At 38.1% G+C, this 27,841-nt stretch overlaps 1 protein-coding gene across 5 annotated transcripts in view; it reads right to left on the bottom strand.

The window, feature by feature from the left end:
* PDLIM5 (PDZ and LIM domain 5) overlaps positions 1-27,841 on the bottom strand; it is a 214,195-nt gene that overhangs the window by 5,784 nt on the left and 180,570 nt on the right. For all 5 annotated transcript variants that reach the window (XM_033400360.2, XM_049709180.1, XM_033400363.2 and 2 more), the window contains 3 exons: positions 15,378-15,552; positions 5,058-5,238; positions 2,303-2,423 (listed from right to left, as the gene is read on the bottom strand). In XM_033400360.2, the coding sequence (XP_033256251.1) occupies positions 2,303-2,423; positions 5,058-5,238; positions 15,378-15,552 (477 nt within the window). The remainder of the gene's footprint in view (positions 1-2,302; positions 2,424-5,057; positions 5,239-15,377; positions 15,553-27,841) is intronic.

Genomic DNA, 27,841 nt, shown 5'->3' with positions numbered 1-27,841 from the left:
AACATAAATGAAGAAGAAATACCTGATATTAGCAAATTTCATAGCACATCTGACTTGGTAAGGAAGAAAAACAAGTCACAGGAAACCTCCATGAAGAAATGCTGTGACTGAGTTTCTGGCTGGACTGTATCACAACAATATTAGCCACTATTTCTTTTGCTGTATTTTCTTTTCCATTTTATGACTTCATGCTGAAAATCCTTAGCCAGAGAACACCTCTTACTTGACACAGATTAGAGTCATAAAATATTAATATCTTCCTTCTGAAGAAAGCAGTTTTGACAAGATGTCTCTGTATTATCACTAAATTAGAACTTCCTGGCAATTTTCTTTTCTTTTCTGCAGCTGCTCTTACTATGTGTGTTCACTCATGGTTCACTCTGTGACTTTGGACACTTCCAATCCCACCTGGGCTGGAGGAGAAAGTAGGCTACCACCCGCGGCGTGAGTCACCTTTCCAGCAATCCTCAATACTCCTCAGTGCCAGCTGTTCAACACGCACCCACAGAGCCCCACTGTGCGCCAGGCGCTGTTCTAGGCACCGGCTGGGGGCACAGGGGAGAAGACAGACGGGGTTGTTCACCTCATGGGTTTTACAGTCTCATTGGGAGCAGGATGTCATCATTTATTATATTTTAAAAATAAATGATAATAAACAACTTCAGATTGTGACAAAGACCATAAGGGAAAGGAAAGAGTGATGCGATAGAGAATAGTTGGGGGAGGTGTATAACACTACACTCTAGAGGAGGGTTAGGAAAGGCTTCCCTGAGGAGAAAACAGTTGTGCTGTGACTTGAAAAAAAGGGGGACAGAAATCACCTCAGAAAAGCTGGGGAAGGACATTCCAGTCAGAAGAAATAGCGAGTACAAAAGCCCTGAGGCTGGAAGTATCCAGCAGGTTCAGAAACAACCAAGGGGCCAGGTATGGCTAGAATCCAGTGACAGAAAATCAGGGGGAGGAGATGAGGTTGGCAAAGCTGGACCTAGGGAGGAGCATAGTTTTTACTCTAGTGGAAGCCATCAGGGTGTCAAGCACAAGCTGATTCACCTTCACACAAGTATTACTGTGGCTATCGGAGGGTAGGGGGAAAGAAGATAAACCATTTTGGCTGGCAATTATAATGCCCAGGCAAAGAGTGAGGGTGAACTGGAGTTAATGGGGACAGTGGAGGTGAGAGAAATGAATGAATTCCATATCCACTGGGGGTAGAACTGTTAGAATTTACTAATTAGATTGGGCAAAGAAGCGTCAAGTCATGTTGACCGGCCTCAAATTAGAAGCTGACTGCTTCTTTAACTGGACTACTATGGACTATTCCCTTTGTCCAGCACCACCCTTTGAATTGCAAGGTAGAACAACAATAAAACCCCAGAGTGGCAATGCAGGGGTACTGAGTCGAGGCATAAAAAAGGAAAAATATTTTAGTTTTTGAAACATGTATGTGGAGTTGTAATATCTAAGTAAGGATAATATTAATAAGTAAGTGCTAAGAAAGCTCACTTATAGTCTTTGGGAAGTTAAAGGAAGTGTTCACAGTTTAGGTAATAGGACAAATGTCGTAGACTGGTCTTTAGAGCCTGTTTTTTTTTTTGTTTTTTTTTTTTTTTTTGCGATACGCAGGCCTCTCACTGTTGTGACCTCTCCCGTTGCAGAGCACAGGCTCCGGATGCGCAGGCTCAGCGGCCATGGCTCACGGGCCCAGCCGCTCCGCGGCATGTGGGATCTTCCCGGACCGGGGCACGAACCCGTGTCCCCTGCATCGGCGGGCGGACTCTCAACCACTGCGCCACCAGGGAAGCCCTAGAGCCTGTTTTTAAAAAAATAATCTTAACCAAGGGAGCAGTCCAAACCACAATTACCCTCCCATTCAGTAAAAGTAATAAAGGATTTCCAATTTGTTGTCAAAGCAGTGGTCTTCAAGAGCATATCACTACTATACTCAAAAGTTGAATATTTCTCATTTTTATAACCACTAAAAGTTCACTAGTGGAGTGTAAGGGGTGGCTTTAAGCTACACGATTTGGTAGGATTTATATCCAGAAGTTATTCGGGATTCAAGAATAATAGTTTTCTAAATTGCTTACATGGTCATTTCTCTTAATGAAGCTGGGAATATGTTTTGACCAAGTCACATGCAAATCTTACATATTTTTTTTTGCTATATATTTAACATTAAGTGCTCCTAGAACATCCAGCAAAACTATTTTGCCCAATATTTCCTTTCAGCTTTATAGCACTATAAGGGACAATGTTTTGTCTTCATTCAAAACTTAAGAAACTCCTGGCTTTAGGATCTTACCAGTCTCACAGTAGGGCTCGCCGTCCTCCAAGTGAAAGACATTATTACGAATGGGTTTCCCACAGGCCACACACACAAAACAGGAAACATGCCATGTTTGTTTCAAAGCATTGATGACTTCCTGTTATAGAAAGGAAATGGACGTAAAGAAAGGTGATGATTATTCTACTAGCTGCACCAATACAGTCCTTTTAAACTAACCCAAAGTAGACACACATGCTTTGTCTTTGCCTAAGCTTTTCATCTAATGAACTAGAGATATTTAAGGACAGACTCACAAATCATCTAAACTGATGCATCATATAAAATACGCATTTTCACAAACACACATCAATAAACTTACTTAAAGAATGAGTAGTGTTATTTAAACATTATAAATGTGGTGAATCCAAGTAAGCATTTCATAAGTGTTTGCTACCCTACATTCTGCTTTCCCTGAAAGGGTGTCAGGAAACATTAACTTGTAAAGATTTCACAGTATTATCTTGAAAATGTCATGGAGGAATGGCAAAACACTTAAAAATTAAAACAAGCCTATACTGTGTCGCACGATGGAAGCAACAACTTAATCAGTGTAACCCAATCATGTTTAACACATGGTTAGGATCTTGGAAATCAGCTATGGCTGTACTAAGCACACATTCATATGAGTGTCTAAAATTTGAACCATAAAGCATGGATTCTAGTCAACAATAATCCTATGGTTACATATACCAAGTATCAAAGACCTGGGCCAGATTTTAGTTAGTAAAAGAAGTTCTGGGGTGTTGGATTTGCAAGGAATTGTTTCTTTGAATTGACAGAATGAGATGGAGTCATTAAAAATCATTTTTGGGGCTTCCTTGGTGGCACAGTGGTTGAGAGTCCGCCTGCCGATGCAGGGGACACGGGTTCGTGCCCCGGTCTGGGAAGATCCCACATGGGCCCATGAGCCATGGCCGCTGAGCCTGCGCGTCCGGAGCCTGTGCTCCGCAACGGGAGAGGCCACAGCAGTGAGAGGCCCGCGTACCGCAAAAAAAAAAATCATTTTTGAAGAATAGTTAACATTATAGGAATTTACTCTTTCCACAACATTTATCACAAAAAAGGAGGATGCTATACATAAAGTATGGTTACAATTTTGTAAACGAATTACTCATAAGGAGCAAACTGGAAGAAAACACATCCTAAGGTTAAGAGGAACTCTCTGGGACTGGTAAATATATAGATCATTTTAATTTTATTCTTTACATGTTTTGTATTTTCTAATTGTTGTAGAGTGAAATATTTTCTTTTCTAATAATAAATATTGTCAAAATAAAAGACAACAAAAAAAGAAGATGATATAGATAAGTTATTGGCCATAGAAAATGCCATATTTCACTACTGAAGGGCTATGGGAAGAAATGGAAGTTATTTATATCCAAAGAGATCACCATGAACATGTACAAGTGGACATTCAACCAAATCATTTCCCAAGGCTTCTAGTATCTATTCAACTCTCTATCCTTGAGACAGATTACTATCCCTTCTTTAACAGGTTATCAAACAACTAAAACACAGTCCAGAAAATCTGTCCCTTTAGTGAAGTTCTGGCCCATGTCTGAAGCAATGAGTTTAAGATTTCCATTTCCTAGAACCTCATTTAGTACTAAGACTCTTACTTAACTTTATTAATCATTCTAGAACTCATGGAATACATTTATACACTAAAAGAGTATTAATGTATTCTACTTATTAATTATTTGTCATTTGAAAAGGTACGGGCTGAATCATTCTCCTCTTTTTCCTCTTCATATACTGTACAAATTAATAATATAGGAATATTCCAGTAGTATATTTATAATTTTAAAGTGTCTTCAAAGTTTTAGACCCATTTAAAGATGTATTCTAAAATTAAGGCTACTCAGTAATTCATACTAGCATTTCTCTCAATTGGTATGAATTACACTTTCATTATTGTATTTTCATATTGAGAATATTAGAACTCAGCAATGTAATTTCCAAATTTTGCATGAGTTTCATATGAGTCCAGGTACCTTGGCTGCTTCTAAAGTAAAGTTTCAACTCCTGGTCACCCATAGGAAATGCCTTATCCTTACTTCACAACTGCAAATTGGGTATTCCAGAGCGGGAAATTCATTAATTCATCATTATTTATTATGTACCTGAATCCTAAATTACTCCCTTTTTGTTTAAAAAAAAAAAAAAGGTGTGGCTTGATTATTTTTCTATCACATGTATACCTCATAAAACTGAGGTTATATTTTTAAACATTATATGCATTCAAGAAAAATATATCATTTATAAGCCTCATGTTTTATATATTTCATGAGATCTGTGCCCTGAGCTTGAACCCTGACAAATGGGGAAGTGCTGCTCTCATAAAAGCGATGGAATTTAATTTAAAACAGTGAAGGTGTCAATTCTGAGAACTCAGATGTGTGTGGTCCTGTGCGACCTCTTCATTCCTGAGCAAACAGGGTCCTGTTGAGGTAGCACACCCACAGTAAATTATTTTTTCCCCACAGTGGCTAGACTTTCACCAGACAAGCCAGCACTCAGTAAGACAAAACCAAAGACAACTTAACCCCATGAGTCTGATAGGCTTCTACAGAGGTCTATTTAGTTTTGTTTTGCAAAAATAAATAGTGATGAAAGCAGAGAGGGGATCAAGCAAGAAGAAAATAGAGAGCAAAAATGACAGAAGGGTTTCATACCAAAAAATTGTTCTGCTTGAAAACTCACTCGGAGTGAAAAGGTTTCCAATACTTACTCCAAGGATCTTCCTCTGGCATCGACCACATACAGGGGCAAAGAATCTCTCATAGCAGAGCTCACAATACAGGGCTCCCTGCTCCTCTACGAATCCAATGTAGGCCATCGTATTTTTGCAGTGAGCACAGTTAAATTCTTCTGGGTGCCAAGATTTCCCCAGTGCCACTAGGAATGGTCCCCTGCCAAAACAAAAGAGATCAAGTTGGCTTAGGAAAGAGGTTTCTAGTTAGCCTGAAGAGGACCTCTTGTACGCAATGTCCAAACAATTAAATACTTGCTCAATTGTCCTTCTCAGGGGTGCTGGAAATTTACATAGGAACTCTGCTCATTGAAGTGAAAAGGACAGGAGAGAGGAATAAGCACTGAAGGGATTCCTTCAAGAAAGGCCATCTCTGCCCCCTGGTTTTCTGTATTCAAGGGATTTGGTAGTTAGGGTTTTTGAGCTGCAATGGGTGAGTGCGTCATGATTACGACTGAGAATGAGAATATTAACTGTGACAGAAAATGAAGTAACCAGGAAAAATATATATGGGCTAGGCAGAAATGAGAGTTCGAAATTTCCATAAAATAAACAAAAGGAAAAAAATCTCAATTTGGTAATGTCAGCGTCTTAAAAACAGTAACAATTATTACTGGAAAAAACATTCTAGTCAATTTCTCTTCCCCATACATTGTTTCTTATACTTATTTCTCAACTTTGTTAAACACACCAAATCCTCCCCCTCCAAAATGACTACAGAAATTATAAACTGGGTATTAGAGATGGTTTGAAGCTACTTAGAAAGGTTTTATTTAATTCAAACATGACTGATTTTTAATGTACATTTGTATCAAGGTAAGAAATGCTTGTAAAGTGATTTTTTTCCATTAAATACTATACAGCCATGAACTGATAAGATGGGTTTGGTTTGCTTGACAGGAATCCATTATGAAGATTTATCTAGTCATGAAGCCTGCGGAGATTAACCTTTCTAGCCTCTGCAACATACTTTTTAGTAGCTACATCACACTAATTTTTATTCATAGAGTGGCTTTACCTCCAAGCCACTTTTACAGTTATCTAATTTGTCCATGCAACATTCCTGTGAGACAGACCAGGGCAGTTATTATGAACCCAGTTTAACAGATGGAGAAGCTGAGACACAGAATGTTCACAAGCAATGACATATATCATAAAATCACTGATTGAATGAAGGCCAGAAGCTGAATTTCCTGATTTCTATTACACTGCTCTAGTCAAATGATATTCTGTCTCTGATCACACTACCATCAATTATCATCACTGAGTAACCACAGGGTATCTAATTCTTAGTAAGCATAGGATATCTGACTTTTAGATAGATTATTAGTGGGAAAAGTCACAGTAACGAGCATCACAAAGTCGAAACATTTTTTAGCCTTTGACAATAACAGAAACCTTGATATTCAGTAACTATCTTCCATTGGGAAATTCTTTGCAAATACACTGTCATTTTCTCAGAACCAGCACTTCTGCAAGAGTCAGGTAAGTAGAAAGGCCCTTGATGAATGATAAAATGTGTTCTGTGGGAATAAGAGGGTATTTTTTACCTACTTTTTGTTAACTTGTTTCTTATTACTAATATGATGCCATTTTGTATAAGCTAGTGCATGCAACTCTCTTAACATTTGAGAAAAGTAGTTTATTATTATTATTATTTTTAAACTTTAGGGTACCATTCTTGTTACCACTAACAAGGAATGCCTTTGTTAACTAATTCCTGCCAGGAAAAAAAAAGGGCTACAGATCACTTATTCTGTAACCAAATATTTTGGTAGGCTGTCCCTCAACTTGTAACTGGTTTATAAACTACAGTGCTACTCAATAGTTCATTTCATTTTCTCAGTGTATACCTGGCAAGTAGTTTACTTTCAAAGATAAGCCAAAGAGTCACAATGCTCAAAGACAGACAAAGTTTTAGGAGAGCACTTAGCTCTTCCACCAGGTAGGTAGCTCGTTATGTAGGCCTGAAAGATCTGCCAGGCTAAATTTACTGTGCAAATTTAGAGTATGGTAGAACTTTAGGGTTTTATGCTATGATTTGCCTGGACATTAAAGCAGGTTCTAAACTATTTACGAGGGTGAATTTATCAGGGCACATCTTCAGCTCATCCAGAAGGGTGGATAGCCCCTGAGGCCGGTATCCTTATTGACTCTTCAGTTTGCAAAAGAAGTCAATTCAATCTCAATTTCCACTTTCTGTTAAAGCAGAAGTGTTAGTATGCACTTGGAAGAAAGAGTTTTCCTCCTGAAACATGCCCATCAGTGCTACCAAATATTTAACAAACTTCATCTGAGAAAAAAAAAAAGACATTTAAGAACAGCTGACTGCATTTTCTAGAATTTCTAAAATATGTGTTGAGATCAACTCAGAGAACCCTGTTCTGTGAATCGGAGCAGACTGGGCCTGCCCCTTCCCACAGGATAATTCCTTTAATGATGGGTGCTAAGTGTGACACCATCAGTCTGCACTGACACTTGTGAAAGGAAACAGCTCCACGAAACCCACCCCTGCTCTTTCTGGAAGTTCCTGTTGAGAGTGCTGTTCGTTAGATCACACGTGGCCGTTTTTACATGGATTCCTTGGAGAAGTTCCTTTCAGGTTTTTGTAACAAGAATGGTTTTGCTTTTTCTGGACAAGAGATTTTATTTTTTTATCTCACTGAACAGTAATTTGCAAAATTAATTTTCTTTGTTTTGTCAGCTGCTAGAAGGCTTACAGCCAAATTCAGTCTAACCAAAGGCAAGTATATATGTCATTACTGTCCAGACACAATGACAAATTTTTCTCCAGGCTTCATTTTTAATAGTCCCATCCATGATTTTCATTCTTCTTTTGCTCCCTTTTGTAATTTAGAAGGTTTTCTTATATTTCATATATTCTTAAAAAGTCTTTTTGAAAGCTTTCTGGGATAGAGTCCACTATATATAAATAAATAAATGACCCACTGAAAGGGTATTTTAAGGTATTTACTTAAGTTTCTTTGTCAAATTTGAATAGTGAACAATCTTAACGACAGTAAAGAAATTCCCTCTGCACCTTTAAAAAGTGATTTGAGGGCTTCCCTGGTGGCACAGTGGTTGAGAGTCCGCCTGCTGATGCAGGGGACACGGGTTCGTGCACCGGTCCGGGAGGATCCCACATGCCGCGCAGCGGCTGGGCCCATGAGCCATGGCCGCTAAGCCTGCGTGTCCGGGGCCTGTGCTCCGCAGCAGGAGAGGCCACAACAGTGAGAGGCCCGTGTACCGCAAAAAAAAAAAAAAAAAAAAAAAGTAAAAAATGAGTTGACAGTGACCTGTGCTCCTGCCAGCCTTCCTTTCCTACATAAACAGGCTCTGTGCAGATACTCCTCGGCTGAACTGAAAGAGCATCTTCCCCATCAATGCCACTGAAGTTATGTATAAACAATAAAATCTATACATAACAGAGTCCTGTCTTGTCTGTGTCAGCAGAGACTAATTTAACAAATTCATTAACACAGGATGAACAGAATACGTTCTTCTTATCCCAGGTAGGATTGGGTTTCCGTCTGGGAACTGGAAGGCAGGCTTGCGTAACTGCACAGTGGAATGAAGCATTCAGCTCCCTCTCAGAGCTCTCTGCATCCATGAACCCCCCTGAATCCCTGCTGACGGACAAGTGAAGGAAGGGGAGACAGCTGAAGCACTGATTGGCTGAGAGAGCAGAGCTATGGCGTGGAACTTTTCACCCTGTTCATTTTCTGTGAGACTGATGCCAAAAAAAAAAATTATTAATAATGGAAGGAAAGGTAGGGAAGGATGCTAAGGGAATAATTCAGAGAAAAAGAAGAGCTTAGTCAGAAAGGTGAAAAGAACTGCAAATTTCAACAGGCACAGCTAATAGGGATTTAGGTTGAAAATCAAACGCTTACTTCTTTTTTTCTTTGACTACCACAATAGGTTTATTGAACATCCACCATTCTCATACAGATACAAAATTAAAGAAATAGAAAAAAAATTTTTCCTGGTGATGAGAACTCTCAGGATTTACTCCCTTAACTTTCAAAGGTAACATACAGCACTGTTGATTCAAAGGCTTACTTCTTGCTTCCCTTTGTTATTTAATTCTTAACAGTAACCCTCACTGATAGAACTTAACTCTATAAATAGATGGAGAAAACATCAGAGAAGTTAGGCAACTTCTCTGAGATGATGTGGATCATGAACTGGAAAGCTAGAATCCTCCAGGGCCCAGCCACTACAGGTTAAAATGTTTTATTTAACCAGAAGTTAAGTGCATCAAAAGAAGTTAACAAGAAAGTTAAAAAAAATCAAAATAAGTTAATTAACAAAAGTTAAAAACAAAGCCACATAAAAAATAACTCACATGCTCAAAAATAAATATGGAATCTGATAGTTGGCTACAGGGATCAGTGAAGCAGAAGATGTGACATATTATACCAGATCCATATGTATGTAAGTATTGAAATCACCAAAATGAATTCCCATTATTAAAGATGTTCCTGAGGCAGGATTAATTTTTGAACTTTACAACTATGACAATTTAGAGCCCTATAGATATCTCATGACTTTTCCTCAGTGCCATGATTCAGGACTCCTTACTATGGCTATAAGGGCAGTACATATATATTACTTATATTACCAGGGTACTATGTACTGCTCATGACACTTACATTACTGCATTATGGTTATCTATTTCAGGTCTCTGGCTTCCTTATCAGGTGATAAAATACATGAAACCAGGGACTGCCTCTTAACATTTATATACTATGGTGCTAGTATGGCAACTTGCACTTGTTTTCTTTTTTTAATATATTAAAAAAATTGAGATGTAATTGACATATAACACTGTGTAAATGTAAGGTGCACAACGTGTTGGTTTGATATGTTTATGTATTGCAATATGATTACCCACCTTAGCATTAGCTAATACTTTATAAGTTTTTGATGGATATTTGTTGTATAAAAGTATCATTTTATGAGTAGACTATTGAACTTTATTGCTTGCAATTTCTTTCAAATAAAAGTAATTGGTTGTTGAAGCTAGATAATCCCCATCTCTCCTCTTTGCACCAACAGGATTCTGGAGGTATCTTTATTAGACTTACCACATTGATATGGCTGTTGATTTGCTTGTCTGTATTTTTTACCAGAGGTAACTATTAATTTGCTAGAACTGCCTTAACAAAGTGCCACAGATGGGATGGTTTAAACAACAGGAATTAACTTTTTCACAGTTTTGGAGGTTAGAAGTCTAAGACCAAGATGTTGGCAGGGTTAAACTCTTCTAAGGCCTCTCTCTTTGGCTTGTAGATGGTCACCTTCACCTGGTCTTCCCTCTGTATGTGTGTGTGTCCTAATCTCTTCTTAAAAGGACACCAGTCATACTGGATTAGAGCCCATCCTAATGACCTCACTTTACTTCTTAAGGACCCTATCTCCGGTTACAGTCACAGTGAGATATTAGGGGTTAGGATTTCAACATATGAATTTTGGGGGGACACAATTCAGTCTATAACAGTAACTTCCTTAAGGGAAGGGAGTAAATATGTCTTTGATTTCTGTATCATTGGTATTTAAAGGAGGTGGCACATAAAATACTCAATGAGCACTGCTTATAGGATGGCTATATTTCTATGAGAAATAGAAATATAGTCATCCTATAGTGTCATCTATAGTTAGACGAGAAACTGGAAAAGTAAACCTCTCATCCCCTCGGTCATCTCTATGAGTCTAGGAATGCATGTATGGGGTACAAAGTCATTTGGTGGGGAGGAAAGAACCTGTAACTGTTCGGCCTATCTATTACTTTCTCCTTTCTCACTTACCCACTCTAACATTATGAAGAAAAGTACCTTGCCACACTCAAGTTATGACAGGTCTGCTTAAGCTGTTTTTTCTCCTGATTTAATATAGTAGTATATATGATTACATATATATAGAGTCACAATATTTATATATATTTATATATCTTGGTATGTATTTTCTTTACACAATGTTAGAATCATATTTTATTTAGAGTTCTATAGTCCTTTTTTTATCTTAATACTATAACTTTTTCCTAAGCAGTGGAAGTTAAAAGCATGAATATAATTTAAAGTTAGATCTGAGCTCAAATGCAGGTTTTACCATTTACTATCTAGGTAACTTCAGCAAATATGTAACTTTTCTGTGCCTCAGTTTTCTCATCTGTGAAATTAGGCAATTATAATAACTGTCTTACAAGGTTATAAGAATTTAATGAGAAGTCAGTTAAAATTCTTAGCACAGTATTTGGCATATGCTAAGAATACATTAAACAATTATCATCCAAAACAGCATCTTAATGGCACCATAATATTACATCATATAGATGCTGAACATTTTGTTCTTTCCAATTTTTCACTACAGTAGATCTGAACTCTTGGTCTATGCATTGCTCATAAATCTTGGTCTATGTCTTTGGTTATTTCTTTAAATGGAAGAACTAACACATTAAGACAAGAAGCCTTTTATTTTCAAGTAAAATCTTAACCAGAAGGTAAAATAAATAAAACCTATTAATAATGGCGTGCTCAGAGATAGAACTGGATGGTGAGACAGGCAAAAAAACTCTGCTGGCTTCTTCCTGGGGTAACTGAGATGGCCCTCCTTATGAGAAAAGTTTGAAAATAAGTGAGCAGGAAATAAATCAGTAATGTTAAAATCTTCTCTGTCGCTGGAATAAACAATGAGTTGTCTGCATGCGATTGTTCTGGTGCTGGACTGTAGCAAAGACAGGATAATAGCATTGTGGCTATTTTTTTTAAGCACGTCATATCAAGGAAGAAATCAAGCACCACGAATCCCTTTCTTCTTTCACCAAAATGCTAAGAAGCTAAATGTGAATGGTCCATTTAACTTTATGTAGCACAAGTGGATTTTAATGCCACTAGATGTAACAGTTCAGAAATAAGCTAGTGTTTTCATAAGCCCGTTCTACCAGAGAAACTAAATATGGCTTTGGCTATATTAGTAGCCTGATTTTCTGTTTCCCTATTATATCAGCACTCCAAACAGTCAATCTGTTCATGAGTATGAGTTGAGGAAATGGCACTTCTATCATAAATGGATTGGAAATGTTCTAGAGCAATTTAATCAGAGCTTCAGTAGGATTTCCTAAAATGTAACGTTCTATCCATCTGTAAAAGGCAACTGACTAATCAAAGTATTGCCGAAATAATACAATTTAGGCAAAACATCCATAATCTTTTCAAGATTCAAATAAACCAAAGAATTATAAACATTAGATGAAAATAAAATGATCTATGGAGTTTTAAGCTAAAAATATGTTCAATAAGAGATAATCAGTTCAGTACTAACATTCAGTGACCCAGGTTTCTGAGATTTTCCAAAAACAATGAACTTTTCTACAAAAAAAATAAAATAAAACATAAAATTTGCCTTAGTTTGCCTTTACTTAAAAATATTTTTGAAAATTTTAAACATTTAGAAAATAAATATAAAACAATATAAATTATAAACAAATAATGTAAATTACACTGTGGAAAACCAAACAACAATATAAATTATAAAATAATCTTAAACTTCTCAGGTTCTGCCAGGTTACAATGTTCTATACTGAAAGTATCAAGCCTACAACTGCAGCTTGTTTTTAAAACAGGTGTCCAAGAGAATGTCACTTGACCTAACGCCTCCTTGCTTTGGTAAGTGATACTGACACTGAGGCCAAGAACTAGAATTATGCTTTGACTAGCTCTCTGAACTGACCACAATCTATTCAAGCTGCTTTAGCATTTGAGCACCAAGCAAATGTGCTATGTTAATTACTGTTACAGGATCTTGACATGAGCTAATACCTGTTCCTGTTAAGTTCCCCAGTAAATGAAGCTCTAATGCTTAACTGATAACAAGTGCTGAGATAATCCAGAGTAGTATAAAATTTAACAGATGAGGGGGCAATAAGTGGTGGCCATTCATGTTTTTAACGTAATATTTATTTTACTTGGCAGAAGACTGTGCATTAAAATTATATCCTAGGCTAGCATTAAAAACTGAAACCATGGCAGTTAGGGGTGGGGAATGTAATTTCTATTTTGATCTTCATATATTCTCCATACTAAGTTTTTCAGATGTGCTGGCAGTGGTGATAGCAGGATATCACAGAATTTTATAATCAGACAACAAGAATCAGAAACTGATATGACTTGACATTTTGTTAATCCATCCAGTAATCACTTGCTTATTACAACAGGACACAAACAGCAGTGACTCCTGCCTCCATAAAGGGTGTTTTTCTCCAGACTAAAGAATCCCCACATACCAGTCTACATAACCAAAGTACCATAACTTACAGAAACAATGTTACAAGTCAAAACTTATTTTTATTAATATTAACCTTAAAAACATAACCCTATATAGAGTTAGTAATTAAAAACATTGCTTTATTTATTGAGACAAAGCAGTACCACACTAGATTCTATAATAGTTTAAATATTTCTGTTAAGACCCTATAGTAGTACTTTAAAAAAAATGTCTCTAACCAAATTGATACTATGATCTGAAGGGTGAGTGGGTCTAGAGTCATGTATGATCTGTTCAGGTCAAACACTCACCGAATGGCTTTTGTGTGTCGGATACTGTGCTAGACTCTGGAAACTTCTACTGATTTTCTGCTTCTCCCCATAAACCATTATTACCCCTCCCACTGCTGCTGGCTAATTCTTATACAGCAGGTGCTCACTGTGGAAAATACAAACTAAGGGAAAAATAACAGCTTACAAAATATCATGATTTCATTTCTGTAAAACAACATCTGTCCTTATGTGTGTGTGTTTTAAAAGTGTGAACTAAAATACTAATAGTGGTTACCTTGGGATGTGGAATTATGGATGAACTTTTATTTTCGCTTTCTGTTTTTCCATATTTTGGAAATGTCACAATGAACGCAGACTACCTTTAAAAGGCAAAAGCTATTTTTCAAAAAATCATGTACTCTGTGCTGTGCTCTTGACACATTTATTATTTAATAGTGAATTAAGGAGAAGAATATTTATATTTGGTTCTTAAATAAGATATTGAGACTCCCTGTGCTCCATTTTAAGTAGTAACTAGAAACATTATCCTAAGCAATAATTATGTAAGAGAGGAGGGGAAAATGCAAGTAAGTCTTAACCTTTTTCAGCTTTAGAGGTGCTGTTGTTTCAACTATTACAAAACAAGGTAAATTAAAAATGATGAGAGAGCTTGAGCAGTCATTTCAAGTAATCATCTGTTACTGCCAACAAGACAACTTACAGAGGCAACAGGGTCCTCTGGTGGGATCCCTGCATTAACATTCACACCTAAACCTCATAACATTCTTCTTTTTTTTTTTTTTAGATGTTGGGGGTAGGAGTTTATTTTATTTTTGCTGTGTTGGGTCTTCGTTTCTGTGCGAGGGCTTCCTCCAGTTGTGGCAAGCGGGGGCCACTCTACATTGCGGTGCGCGGGCCTCTCACTATCGCGGCCTCTCTTGTTGCGGAGTACTGGCTCCAGACGTGCAGGCTCAGTAGTTGTGGCTCACGGGCCTAGTTGCTCCGCGGCATGTGGGATCCTCCCAGACCAGGGCTCAAACCCGTGTCCCCTGCACTAGCAGGCAGATTCTCAACCACTGTGCCACCAGGGAAGCCCCCCCCATAACGTTTTAAAAGTCACTTGTTCAGAAACGCTGAGGTTTATAAGTGCCAGTGTAATACACTCACTTAAGAGCTTACTTTTAGCCTTTTCTGCTTATCAGAATTAAAGAAACAATAAAATACATTGGGATAAAAAATATTTTAAAGAAGCAGATTATGACCTAATCTAAAATGTAAAGCATTTATGAATAGATCTGAAGGTAATTCTATCTTTTAGAGCTTAGGTATTCAAAAATCCAATCTTCTTTTCTCAAGGACTCAAAGTTCTTTATTTTACATCATTAGTTATTTTTCATCTAAATGAAAGTCCTCACTTTTATAATTTGTGAAATAATGGAGTTTGGGGTCTCTTTGAGTCTTAATATTTTATTATTCTCTGAAAAGCCACATTAATCATTATTTTCCCTTAGTTCTGATAGGAATTAATAACTGACTAGATTGGTATTTTTAGTTTTATTATCACAGAGCCCAGAATTACTTTTTATTAAAATAGATTCTAACAAATGTATATATATTCATATGTGTCTACTTCAATACTATTATATAGAAATACAGCAAGAATATTTTCACTAATAAAATTTCTAATCTTCCAGAATATTAAAAAAAAAATCCATATTGGTATTAAGTTCTTTCAAGAAAAAATTAAAATCAAATAACCAACCTGATGACCTGGTTGCAGTGGGCACACATCGGAGTTCGTTTCCCTGCGGGAATGTGCTCGGCCCTTTGCACCAAAGTGTCCTCATCACTGGGCTGGGGCTGCCTTTCGGCTGAGTTGGCTGATGCCACTGCTCCTGTGGATGTCCCGCTGCTTGCGACTCTTCTGGTAGAAGGTGCTAGGAGTTAAAACAGAAGAATCAGAATGACAACAAGCCAAATAGAAACTTTTCCTAATAATCAAATAATAACATTACTTTAAAAAATAATCTATCCACTCACTTCTTTACTCATTCACTCACACTTATGGATAGGTTACAGACCAAACACTGGTCTGAGACTACAGAGTTAAAAAAGAAAAATTCAAGGATGACGACCCAGTGAAAGAGTTATGACAGATGACTGCAGAGGGTTTTTGTAGGAAAAGCAGAGTCACCTCTGCTTCCAAGAGGAGATATGGTTAATGTTGAATATTGATGTTGAGATATTTCTAGTCATCCAGACATCTCTGCGAACCATTAATTAGATTTAACTCAAAATATGTCAGAGCACGTTAAAGATTTCAATGTGTTGAAGATAAAAGCAAAAATGAACTCCCTATATTCTGTCTCTTCCTGTACTGCCTAAGTAGACTGTGAAATCGGTCACCCGGTCATATAAGGCAGATACATAAGAATCAGCTCATCCTAGGGCCTTCCTCTCCCTCCTCTGTGGTTATAATGGGTCCTGCTGACTTTACATCACAAATGGTTCTTGATTTCGCCCCCTCGTCTCCATTCCTACAATACTGTCCTGGTTCATGTCCTCAAAGTCTCCCACCTGGACTAACCACCAAATGCCTCGTCCGCCTTAAATTCGTACTCCCACTGCCACCGAGGACTGAAATCTTATCTGATCACAGCTCTGCATAAACCATTTCAAGGATGTCATTCTTCTTTGACCACTGAGTGTAGTCCAATCTTCTAAGCACCACATACAGGTCCCTCCAGTGGTCTCTGCCTGCCGTACAGCCTCATCTGTCACCACCCTCTGCCTTTCTCTTTATGCTACAGTGAATACAAAACTAGCTCATTTCCCCTGTGAATGGGGCTATCTATTCACAGCCTGTCCTCACCTCACTTCTCTACCATTCTTCCTATTCACCTAGTAACCACCACTCATTAAGATGCAGCCCAGTCTGACGGGTGTGAGGTGATACCTCATTGTAGTTTTGATTTGCGTTTCTCTACAATAAATGCTGGAGAGGGTGTGGAGAAAAGGGAACCCTCATACACTGTTGGTGGGAATGTAAATTGATACAGCCACTATGGAGAACAGTATGGAGGTTCCTTAAAAAACTACAAATAGAACTACCATACGACCCAGCAATCCCACTACTGGGCATATCCCCTGAGAAAACCATAATCCAAAAAGTCATCTAACACAATGTGCATTGCAGATCTATTTACAATAGCCAGGACATGGAAGCAACCTAAGTGTCCATCAACAGATGAATGGATAAAAAAGATGTGGCACATATATACAATGGAATATTACTCTGCCATAAAAAGAAACGAAATTGAGTTATTTGTAGTGAGGTGGATGGACCTAGAGTCTGTCATACAGAGTGAAGTAAGTCAGAAAGAGAAAAACAAGTACCGTATGCTAACACATATATATGGAATCTAAAAAAAAAAAGTGGTTCTGAAGAACCTAGGGGCAGGAGAGGAATAAAGATGCAGACGTAGAGAATGGACTTGAGGACACAGGGAGAGGAAGGGTAAGTTGGGACGAAGTGAGAGAGTGGCATGGACTTATATATACATTACCAAATTTAAAATAGCTAGCTAGTGGGAAGCAGCCGCATAGCACAGGGAGATCAGCTCGGTGCTCTGTGACCACCTAGAGGGGTGGGATAGGGAGGGTGGAGGGAGACGCAAGAGGGAGGAGATATGGGGATATATGTATACATATATCTGATTCACTTTGTTATACAGCAGAAACTAACACACCATTGTAAAGCAATTATACTCCAATAAAGATGTTAAAAAAAAAAAAAAAGATGCAGCCCAGGAGTCAGCTGCTCCACAACTCCCCCCTGAACTATCTCTCCCCGCTTCCCCTTCCACATAATCCAGATTAAAGTCTTTTTCCCATGTTCCTGTAATTTTCCAAATGACTAGATTACTGCCTCTACTGCATGTATTTGTGTATTTTCTTCCCCAACTAGAGAGTAAGCTCCCTGAGGGCAGGAACTATGTCTTATTCTTCACCATAGCAACTAATACAGTGTCTGGAATGAATAAATGAATGAATGAATGAATGAGTAAAGTGGAATCAATACATAAATGAACAACAGCAAAAACTGCGAAGGATTAAAACCAACAGGTCTGCTACTTACCCACAGGTGATTAAAGTGTAGTGGAAGAGAAAAGGCATATATTCTAATGGTTGAGGAACAACTTTTAAGAAAAGCATATAAATAATATAAATTGTGTGTGTGGTACGTATGTGGTACGTATGTACGTGTGCGTGTGTGCTGACGGGATTCACATTAAAGGCGTGGTTAGAACTGGATAAGGTTAATTAGCATACTTGAAAGGCTATTTCTCCCTCAGGAGAATAAAGCCTGTTTGCAAGGATGTGCAACTGCAGATCCAGAAGCCCTGCATTTATAAACACGTAGCACATCTCCTCCAGCTCTGCCTGGCACTTGAGCTGTGAAATGGCACTTGACAGGCCAGGGAGCTCGACTAGTGCCCATGTTTCAAGTGAGTCAACTGGATTAGGAACACATTTTCACTCTCTTGGACTCACACTTTCTCTTACAGAAATGCAAAAGAAAGTTACTGTAATGTTTGCTTTGTCTACTCTCTTCCTAATTCCCTCACTGGCTTGCACAGCACAATTCTCCTTCAATTTCTAGATCCAGGCCTGACTGCTCTTGGAGAAAGGCAGATATGCATCTTCACTGCCGCAAATCTTGTTCTTATCTTTAAATTCAAGACAGGCAACATGGATTTCATCTGCTTGCGCACATTACCAGCTCATCCTCACTATTCCTGCATGTCTGCATTCTCCCACTTACTCACGCATGGCCCTCTGGCTCTGCTGTCCCTGTCAGCCCCCAGACCCTAAGAACTGTTCCCTTGGAAATGTTTCCAAGGTCTGTCCCTTAATCCAAACCCACGCTCCAGCATTTGAGTCCTGGTCTTGAACCCCTCAAGTCTGGACAATTCCAAGTCTCCTAACCAGTCTCTCTGTCTTCAGTCTCTTTTTCAGCCTATTCTGCTGGATTATTTTTCCAAATACACTACTCTGATCATATTTTCTTGCTTATAAAGCTTCCCTAACTCTTCCCTGCAAACTCTATGCATTCCTGACAGTCCAGTCCCTGCATGAGCTCACTCCAATCTTCTTTACAAGCTTGTTTTTTATGTTCACCCACATCCCCGCCATTATCATCTAACTCGGCGATCTTTATTTACCATTTAACTTGTGCCGTCCCTATTGAAGGCACTATTCTCAAATCCTTACAACAGCCTTATGATTTAGGCATGATTAGTACCACACTTTTACTCTAGCTGAGGCAAAGAGAGGTTAAGAAAGCGGCCCAAGGTCACACAGCAAATTAAGGGCAACCCTAAAGCCAGGCAGTCTGGCTCCAGAGTCTGTGCTCTTAAACACTATGCTATCGTCTACTCACTGTCCCCTGGACATGCCGTGACAGGCCCTGCTTCTATGAGGCACAGTTGATGAAATGTCCCTTTCTCCATGACTACTCATGGATTTCCCATTCTGTAAGGCTCATGGAAATTCCATCTTCTTCCCCAGTATTCCCTGATTACCCCAGTCAGAAGTGTTCTCTTGTCCCTCTTAACATCTTTAACACCTCCACCTATGAAGTATATTTGCTATTTATCAATATCCTGTAATATTTTTCCTTCCTAAATCAATGATAAACTCTGTAAAATGACAGCTTCCTTCTATTAACTTCTTTCTACCCATTACCAGAAAACTGCCTTAAAAATAGAAGGCAGGGCTTCCCTGGTGGCGCAGTGGTTGAGAGTCCGCCTGCTGATGCAGGGGATGCGGGTTCGTGCCCCGGTCCGGGAAGATCCCACATGCTGCGGAGCGGCTGGGCCCGTGAGCCATGGCCGCTGAGCCTGCGCGTCCGGAGCCTGTGCTCCACAACGGGAGAGGCCGCAGCAGTGACAGGCCCGTGTACCGCAAAAAAAAAAAAAAAAAAAAAAAAAAAAAAAGGCGGCAAAAAATTAATATTTAATCAAGTAAATGAAAAAGGAAAGGTTCCGAATCACTTTCATTTTGCCTTTTTAAAGAACACAATTGAGATAGCTATTTTTAAAAAATGGATTAGGTTCAGGATTTCAAACAGTGGGAAAGTTACCAATTGAAAAATCTGAAAATCAGACCTCAAAGAGAGTCAAACCCTTTCATCTACCATATGCCTTTATTTCATCACATCTATGCATAAGCCCTGAAGTACTGAGTCACTGAGACATTTATAGCAATAAAAGGGTGTAGTAATTCCCCATCAGTCATTGTAAAAGGGGACAGAATCCATCTGGCCCATGTTCAAGGAGAAGGTACATGGGAACTAACTTATTTAACACGAGAAGCCATTCTTAAACATGAAACATGTGACTGTGTCTTAAACACATATAAAGAGGCTCTGAGCTCACTGCTGTTCCTTCCTTGGGAAGAAAAGCCTTGCTTTTTGTTACTGCCCCATTTTAACCACTTTGGATAAGATAGAAATTCTCACACCTCCGTTTTGTTGCTGTGTTGCTGGTACACTGGTCCTCACACAAAGCTACACAAGCCTTGTTAATTTTTACCAAGCCCTGAACATTTCCAAGGAACAGTTAGTTCCCTTATGAATAAAGTGCTGTTTCATTTCTTCAGATTGAATTTCTCACTAGTCTAGCACAGGAGTGGGCAACTTTTGAGCTGTCAAGTGCCCACTCCCTGGCCTCTGCTCCCTTGGCTTATTGGGGAGAGGGAGGTGTAAGAAGGTGAAGTTTTGGAAAAGGGGAAGCACCACAAAATAAGCCCAGCTTCCTTTATAATTCTGTATAAAACTGTACTACCAGCTTCCCTGGTGGTGCAGTGGTTGAGAGTCTGCCTGCCGATGCAGGGGACACAGGTTCGTGCCCCGGTCCGGGAGGATCCCACATGCCGTGGAGCGGCTGGGCCCGTGAGCCATGGCCGCTGAGCCTGCGCATCCGGAGCCTGTGCTCCGCAACGGGAGAGGCCACAGCAGTGAGAGGCCCGTGTACCGCAAAAAAACAAAACAAAACAAAAAAAAACTGCACTACCACACAGACAAAAACAGTCTTCCACGGGGAGTAGAGAGACCAAAATATTTCAAATTTATTGAAACTGCCATAAAAAAAATTTTATGTAGAAAAAATATATACATCTCTTTAGAGACAGCAGTTTAAAGACCTCAATCTACTTATCTGTAATAAAACCAGATTTTTCTTTTAAGTTCTAATAGAGGTATTAAATGGGAGCATTGAATTAGCCCTATTTCATAATCTAGGAACCTAGGTCACAAAAATTTAAGTGACTTATTCAAACTGAATAATGAGTAAGTCAGTAAAGTGTCACAATGAGAACATGAAGCGGAGGTTAGTTCTTGACTCAAGTTTTCCTTTTTAATCTTAATCTTGAACATCTTCCATTAAATTAGGCTTCTTTCATGGCTGATCTCTATCCCAATGGAACCATGTTTAAAAGTTAATTTTTTTCTTTTGTATTAAATATATTTCAGCATCATAAAACTCATCGAGAAATTTAAAGCCAGTAGCTACTCTCCAAAGTAAGTGTTAGTGAGATATCTTTTATTAACTTTAGAATGATAATTTATGAGTCTTAAAGGTTTGGAATGACATACATTCATACTTATTCTAAGCTTTTGTTTTTAGCACTATGATAGTCAAACCTAAGATTACAAAGATTATCATTAAATAAGTTAATATAAATGAGTGGGAAACCTAGCAGCACACTAGAATACTTTCTCAGTATATAATATGTAAAGTTGTCAAATTAATCAAGTAAAATTTAACCAACGCACAATATGTTGAGTTGCTAGTTTTTAAAATATTTGTCATAGTGATATATCTGAGAATTCTAAGGGGCAATACTTTTTAAAAAAGCAAACAGACCACTGACTTATTAACCATGAAATTTAATTTACTACAAAGAAATAAGGTCATTTCTTTTGGACTATAGACTATAAATTGGTGATAAAGAATTTTAAAAAATTGAACCACGTGATAGTCATTAATTTAGTAGAACACGTACCTCCTGTTATTGGGGAAATTTTTGTGGTATATCACTTGGAAAGATAAAGTGAAAACTCTTTACTCTAGAAAGACCTTAATTGCATTTTTCCCCAAGCAGATGATTCAAGTTTGCATCATTTAGCAAATTAGTTAACACAAGTTTTAAGCAATCTTATCCTGAGGTTTAATTTTCTTTTCTAACCATTTTAAGGCCCTAACTATGTGATTTTCAAGTTTATCCAAGTAACTTCTCAGTAATGTGCCACATAAATATATTACTGGGGATTTGTAGAGTATTATGTTATAAAAGACTATGTAACATATAAGGAATTAAAAATTATCTAATTATTTACTATGTGCTTCAAATATAGCTGAGCTCACTAAAAGGCTCTTGTTTATATATATAAAGTTTCCAGAAAGAAAACAAAGATTAAGACCATTAAAATTCCAGGTAGTACAATGTGTGAATTCTCTGAAAACAGATGTTTTCCAACTATATTAAGAATAAGGTGGGTTAGGGACTGCCCTGGCAGTCCAGTGGTTAAGACTCTGCACTTCCACTGCAGGGAGCATGGGTTCACTCCCTGGTCAGGGAACTAAGATTCCCGTATGCTGCAAAATAAATAAATAAATAAATAAATAGGTGTTCAGATAAGAATAAGGTGGGTTATATGATATTTTTTCAAAAACCAGCTGTTAACTCTAAACCAATATTGTTAAAAAAAAAAAAGAGTAGTGAAGATTATAATGTATATTTAAATATCTGGCCAGGCTGTACCTGAACAGGCATGAAATTCATCAGTTAACTCTCTGGTTCAAGTCCAATTATTCAACTACCAGTAAAATATTCTTATTACTGGCATATATTAGGTGAAAAAACACTACGTTACATCAAACCTTACTTGGAAACTTAACATAAGTCAAATGGGGCTGGGGGATGATATCCCCCTAAACAAACATGTCGCTAAGCGTCTTCCAAGGAAGGTTACTCTTACTAGATGTAGTGCTTTTGAATTGCTGAACATATCATTCAGTAGGAGAGCAAGTTGGTGTTGAAAGATGAACTGCCCACGACAATATGAGAAATATATAACCTGATGCCTTCTTACAACGTCCAGAGTACGTCCCAGTTCAAGCCATCATTACCTCTTGCTTGGATAACTTATTGCAGTGACTGCCTAAAGATCCTGCTCTACCCTTCCAAGGACATAGAGGCCAGGAAAGACTAATCAGGTCACGCTGCTCCTCTGCTAAAAACCCTCCAGCAACTCCCTTCTAAGTCAGAACTAAAACCAGAGGTCCTATAGAATCTGACTCCTGCGACCTCACGAGCTACAGGGCACACTGTCTTCCTTACTATTTCTCTAAATGGCCAGTATGCTTCTAATTCAGGGCCTTTGTAGTTTCTAGTCCCTCTGCCTGGAAATCTTCTCCCCAGCTGCTTGCATGGCTTGCTCCCTCATTTCCTTCCTGTTCTCTGCTCAGAGGCCCTTTTACCAACGTGGCTTTCTCTCATCACCCTACATAAAACAGCAACCCTCTCTCTCCAAACCAGCACTCTCTATACTCCTTAACTGGTTTATCATCCCCATCTAACATATTTTATATTCTTCTTATTGCTTTTTATCTCTCTCTCCACACCTTGAGGCCAGGGACACTGTCTGTTTCGTTCATTGCTGTATCTCTGGCACCTAGAACAGTCCCCAGCACGTTGCTTAACAAATCTTTGTTTAGAGAATGAATGACTCTGGCACCAAAATTATTGTCTTCCCACTGAAAGGAACCAGACTCCTTAGAGAAACTGCTGATTCTAGGATTGGGACAAACAATGAACATGCAAAGTCCAGAATATCTTGTCGAAGTAGAAAGCAAGAACGCTATCAAAGAACTAGAGTTGTATCAAATGGACTTAAAGAAGCAGATGAGACAGCCTGAACATTAATAATAATAATAACTACAAAGGATTGAAATACTTCAAATAAGTTAACATGAACTCACAATGATCCTGGAATTTAAAAAAAACCACATTGATCATCTTTAGAGGATGCTACGGAAACAATTCATTATTTTAAAAACCCATAATTTAATAAAGAGGAAAAAAATCAAGCTTTACAACGTATCACCTGATAACCAATCATGTTTCGACTATATTCGCTCACTCCCCTGCCGTCTCTGAACTGTCCTGAAGCAAATTCAAGATTTATCATTTAATCCATAATATTTCAACATCATTTCTAAGAGTACTCTTTTTAAAAAATCTACCCATAATACCATTATCACACCTAAAATAAAACAAAAATCTCCTTGTCATCATCAAATAACCAATTTTCCAATTTACTTCTGATTAACCTCTGTATTAGTTTTCTCTCGCTGCTGTAACAAATTACTAAAACCGCATCGACTTAAAAACAGCACAAGTGTATTATTTTACAGTTCTCCTACACTGATATTACCGGGCCAAAGTCAAGGCGTTGGCAGGGCCGAGTTTCTTCCTGAAAGCTCTAGGGAAAATCCATTTCCTTGCTTTTTTCCAGCTTCTAGAGCTGCCCAAATTCCATGGTTCATCCACCATCTCAAAGCCAGCAGGTTGAGTCCTTCTCACGCTACAGCACTCTAACCCTCTCTTTGCTTCCCTCTTCCAGTTTTAAAGGCCCTCGTGATTACAATGGGCCCACCAGGATAATATCCCTATTTTAAGGTCAGGTGATAAACAATCGTAATTCCATCTGCATCCCTAATTCCCCTTTGACATGCAATATAACATATTCACAGGCTCTGGATATTAGGACATGGACATCTTTGGGGGGACATTATTCGGCTTACCACACACACCCCAACACAATATTAATCAGGATCCAAATAAGGAAGGTCCATATACTACAGTTGGTGTATGTCTCCTAAATCTTTTAGTCTGTAATCCTTTCCATCTCCCCACTCCTTGCAATATACATGTAGAAGAAACTAAGTCTCTAGTTACACGTTTATGTGTGTATTTGAACTTTTTTTATAGTAAAAAGTTAAAGAAAAATTTTATACATATTAAACTGAATTGTTTCATCTTTACAACAACAATATAAGGTAATATTATTACTATTTGATGGGTCAGGAATACAAAGCTCAGAAAGGATAAGTGATTTGCCCAAAGACATGTACAGCAATAAAATGAAGCAAATATTTTTTGAATAACTACTATATACCAAATAATGCGCTAGGCTTAACTGCTGCAAATAAGACAGATAGGATTTCTGCCCTCATGGAGTTTAAAGAAGGTTACAGACCAGTAATTAGTCAATTATGTTATAGTGGAGTTAGTGCTAGGATGATGGAAAGATAATCAGTTTAATTACAGATATCCATTCAGTCAAGTGTATACCTGCAGCCTATGGTGTGGCAGGTACTATGTTATACGCAGGTACCCAGTAGAGTAGGTGTACATGTTTCGTCCTTTCCCCCATAGAGCTCAAGCCTTTTTTTTTTTTTTTTGAGTTGGAGGTGCTCGTGGTTCATCTAAGTATAGACAGTCTACTGAATATATGAACTCAGGAAAAAGATCTGAGCTAGAAGAATGATTCAAGAGTTATCAGCACATTGATGACAACTGAGGCTGTGGGAATAAATGAAATTGTTCAGGGAAAGAGTGGCATGAAATAGAAAAGCTCCTAAGGTACAAGACAAATGACAGAAATACTTTGGGAACAGAGAAAGAGGTAGGAGAAAAACCAGGAGAGTGCATCATGGAAGCCAAAGAAGCAGAGTAGAGAACATGGGATCCAAAACCAATTCTATCTGACTCCAAAGCCTGTGTCCCTAAGCACTCGTTCACCAAATATTTATTATGTGCTTACTGTGTGCCAAGCTCTTTGCCAGGCACTACCTTGACCCAAGAAAATATGAAGGCAGATCTTCTTGACTGTGATCTAAACGTGGAAGTACTAACTTCTAGACCAGTTTAGAAGGAGGGGATAATGATAATGATGATTATCTTCTGCTATTTTAATTTTCTTAATAAGGCTGCTATGGTAAACTTAGGAATAATGTATGAAAGCATTATTTTTTTATTTGCCCTGGTATGCCTAACATCTTAGATTATCACTTTTAAGTCCTTCATGTACCTGTAAAAGGTAAGTTTATGGGCTTCCCTGGTGGCGCAGTGGTTGAGAGTCTGCCTGCCGATGCCGGGGACTGATTCTGATCCCACATGCTACGGAGCGGCTGGGCCCGTGAGCCATGGCCACTGAGCCTGTGCGTCCGGAGCCTGTGCTCCGCAATGGGAGAGGCCACAACAGTGAGAGGCCTGCATACCGCAAAAAAAAAAAAAGATAAGTTTATTACAGAGATCTAACTTTCTTTTCCTCGACCTGGCTGTCCATCCTTTTCAGCCATTATAATTAATGGCTTCAAAGTTCTTAAAATATAACATATGGCTATAAAGCTAATTCTTTATGTTTTGAGAAACATTTCAGAGAATTTATATAAACTGCTTCAGAATGGGAAATATAATTATAGATCTAATGCTTTTGCTAAAGACAAAGAGGCCTGTAGCATTAAATGTTGAATCCATTTTTGTTGTACAAACTATATGGATGTAAATATTTCAACTACTATATTTGAATTAAGAGAAAGCAACAGAGAAAGTTATAGCAGTAAATCTATGGATAACCATCAAATATGTTTTAAGAACGCTGTAATATTTCATTCTCATTAAGTCAGAAATAAGGCTGAAATTAAGAATCTTAACATTCTCCCTCAAAAGAAAAAGGACAGATGTTTACAGCCTGGACCGAGAAGTCATATGTGAGGTTTTATGGTGTGAAAAACAACTGGCTCTACCAAAAGGCATATTCCTGTTATAAACACTGAGGCTAATGGTGTCCTCATATAAATAACTGGGCTACATCACAGTGACACTCTGGCACTCTTGGGGAGACACAACATTATAATTCAACATCTCAGAGAATATGTCCACGAAGGTATGGTAGAAATTTTACACATACTAAACTGGGTAGCGGTGATGGCAACACACTTGCATATTATCACGGGCAGCAAGCGCGTTCTTCTCTGTCCTGTCCCCAGCCGCCTCAAATAGATGGTGGCCATGAGAAGCGTAGAATCTGTGCGTTTTGTCTGTCAAGCCCCTTATGTTGAAAGCATAAACAACAGTCTACTCTTCATAATCCAGGCATGAAATCATATCCAGTAGAAACAGAAAAGGTTTAATGTTGAGCCAAGATCTAGGATCAGAGGAAAATACATTCTAGAGAGGTTTGTACAACTTTTGTTAAGTGGAATCAAAAAAATTTTTAATTCAATGATTAAAAGAAAAATTGGACAGATTAAACTATTATCATTTCCCTAAGCAGTGGAGAATGCTGGTATGTACACCATAAAGAATTGGAACAGGTGCACCCAAGCCTCAAAGTATCGAATATTTCCGCAACTTCAGGAGGTTTGTTTCTTCCATTAGCAACCAGCCTTTCAACTCTTAAGAACGCAGATTAAACTGGATCTCGGGTGTCTTAATTAAAGTGAGTGTGGGGACTTGGATTAGGTTTTCTCTGCTTTTTCAATTTTTTGCTTCACACATCATTAAAATTCGGGATACAAAAACTTGCCTTTATCACCCTACTAACTAACTTAACTAACTACTTACATAGAAAACTTCCATTTGGTCAGAGTTACAACTAAAAGAAACCCAGTCTGTACCTTGTAAATAAAGATAACAGATCTTAAAAAAATATGTTTTTGCCAACATTCTATTAAAAACCAACAAATTATTTATCACTTACAGAGTTTTCTATAGTACCACTGTTACAATTTCGACTTTTATAATGAGAAGACAAGACCATGCTCTAATCATGGGCACTCAATGTGCTTCATGCTAAGAGAGAGGCATGGGGGAGGGAGAGAGAGGGAGGGGAGGGGGGAAATAAAGAAAACGAAACAAAGTCAGATAAAATAGTTAAAAAACCCGCAAATCTGAGACGGGATTCATGACCTCAGGCGTACTAGAGAGGATCCCTGGTAAACTCATACAGACTGTGTAAGCTAAGAATTTATTTAAAATATTAAATTTGTAGAATTTTACTCATATTTGAATGAGAAAACCATAAGGACATATATTAAAATTATTTATACTCACATTATATCTAGAGTTCTCACATATTTTATTGCCAAAGTA

Source organism: Orcinus orca, chromosome 4, assembly GCF_937001465.1.
Source record: "Orcinus orca chromosome 4, mOrcOrc1.1, whole genome shotgun sequence".
In the NCBI taxonomy this organism is placed as follows: Eukaryota; Metazoa; Chordata; class Mammalia; order Artiodactyla; family Delphinidae; genus Orcinus; species Orcinus orca.
This window is presented reverse-complemented; position numbering and strand designations above follow the sequence as displayed.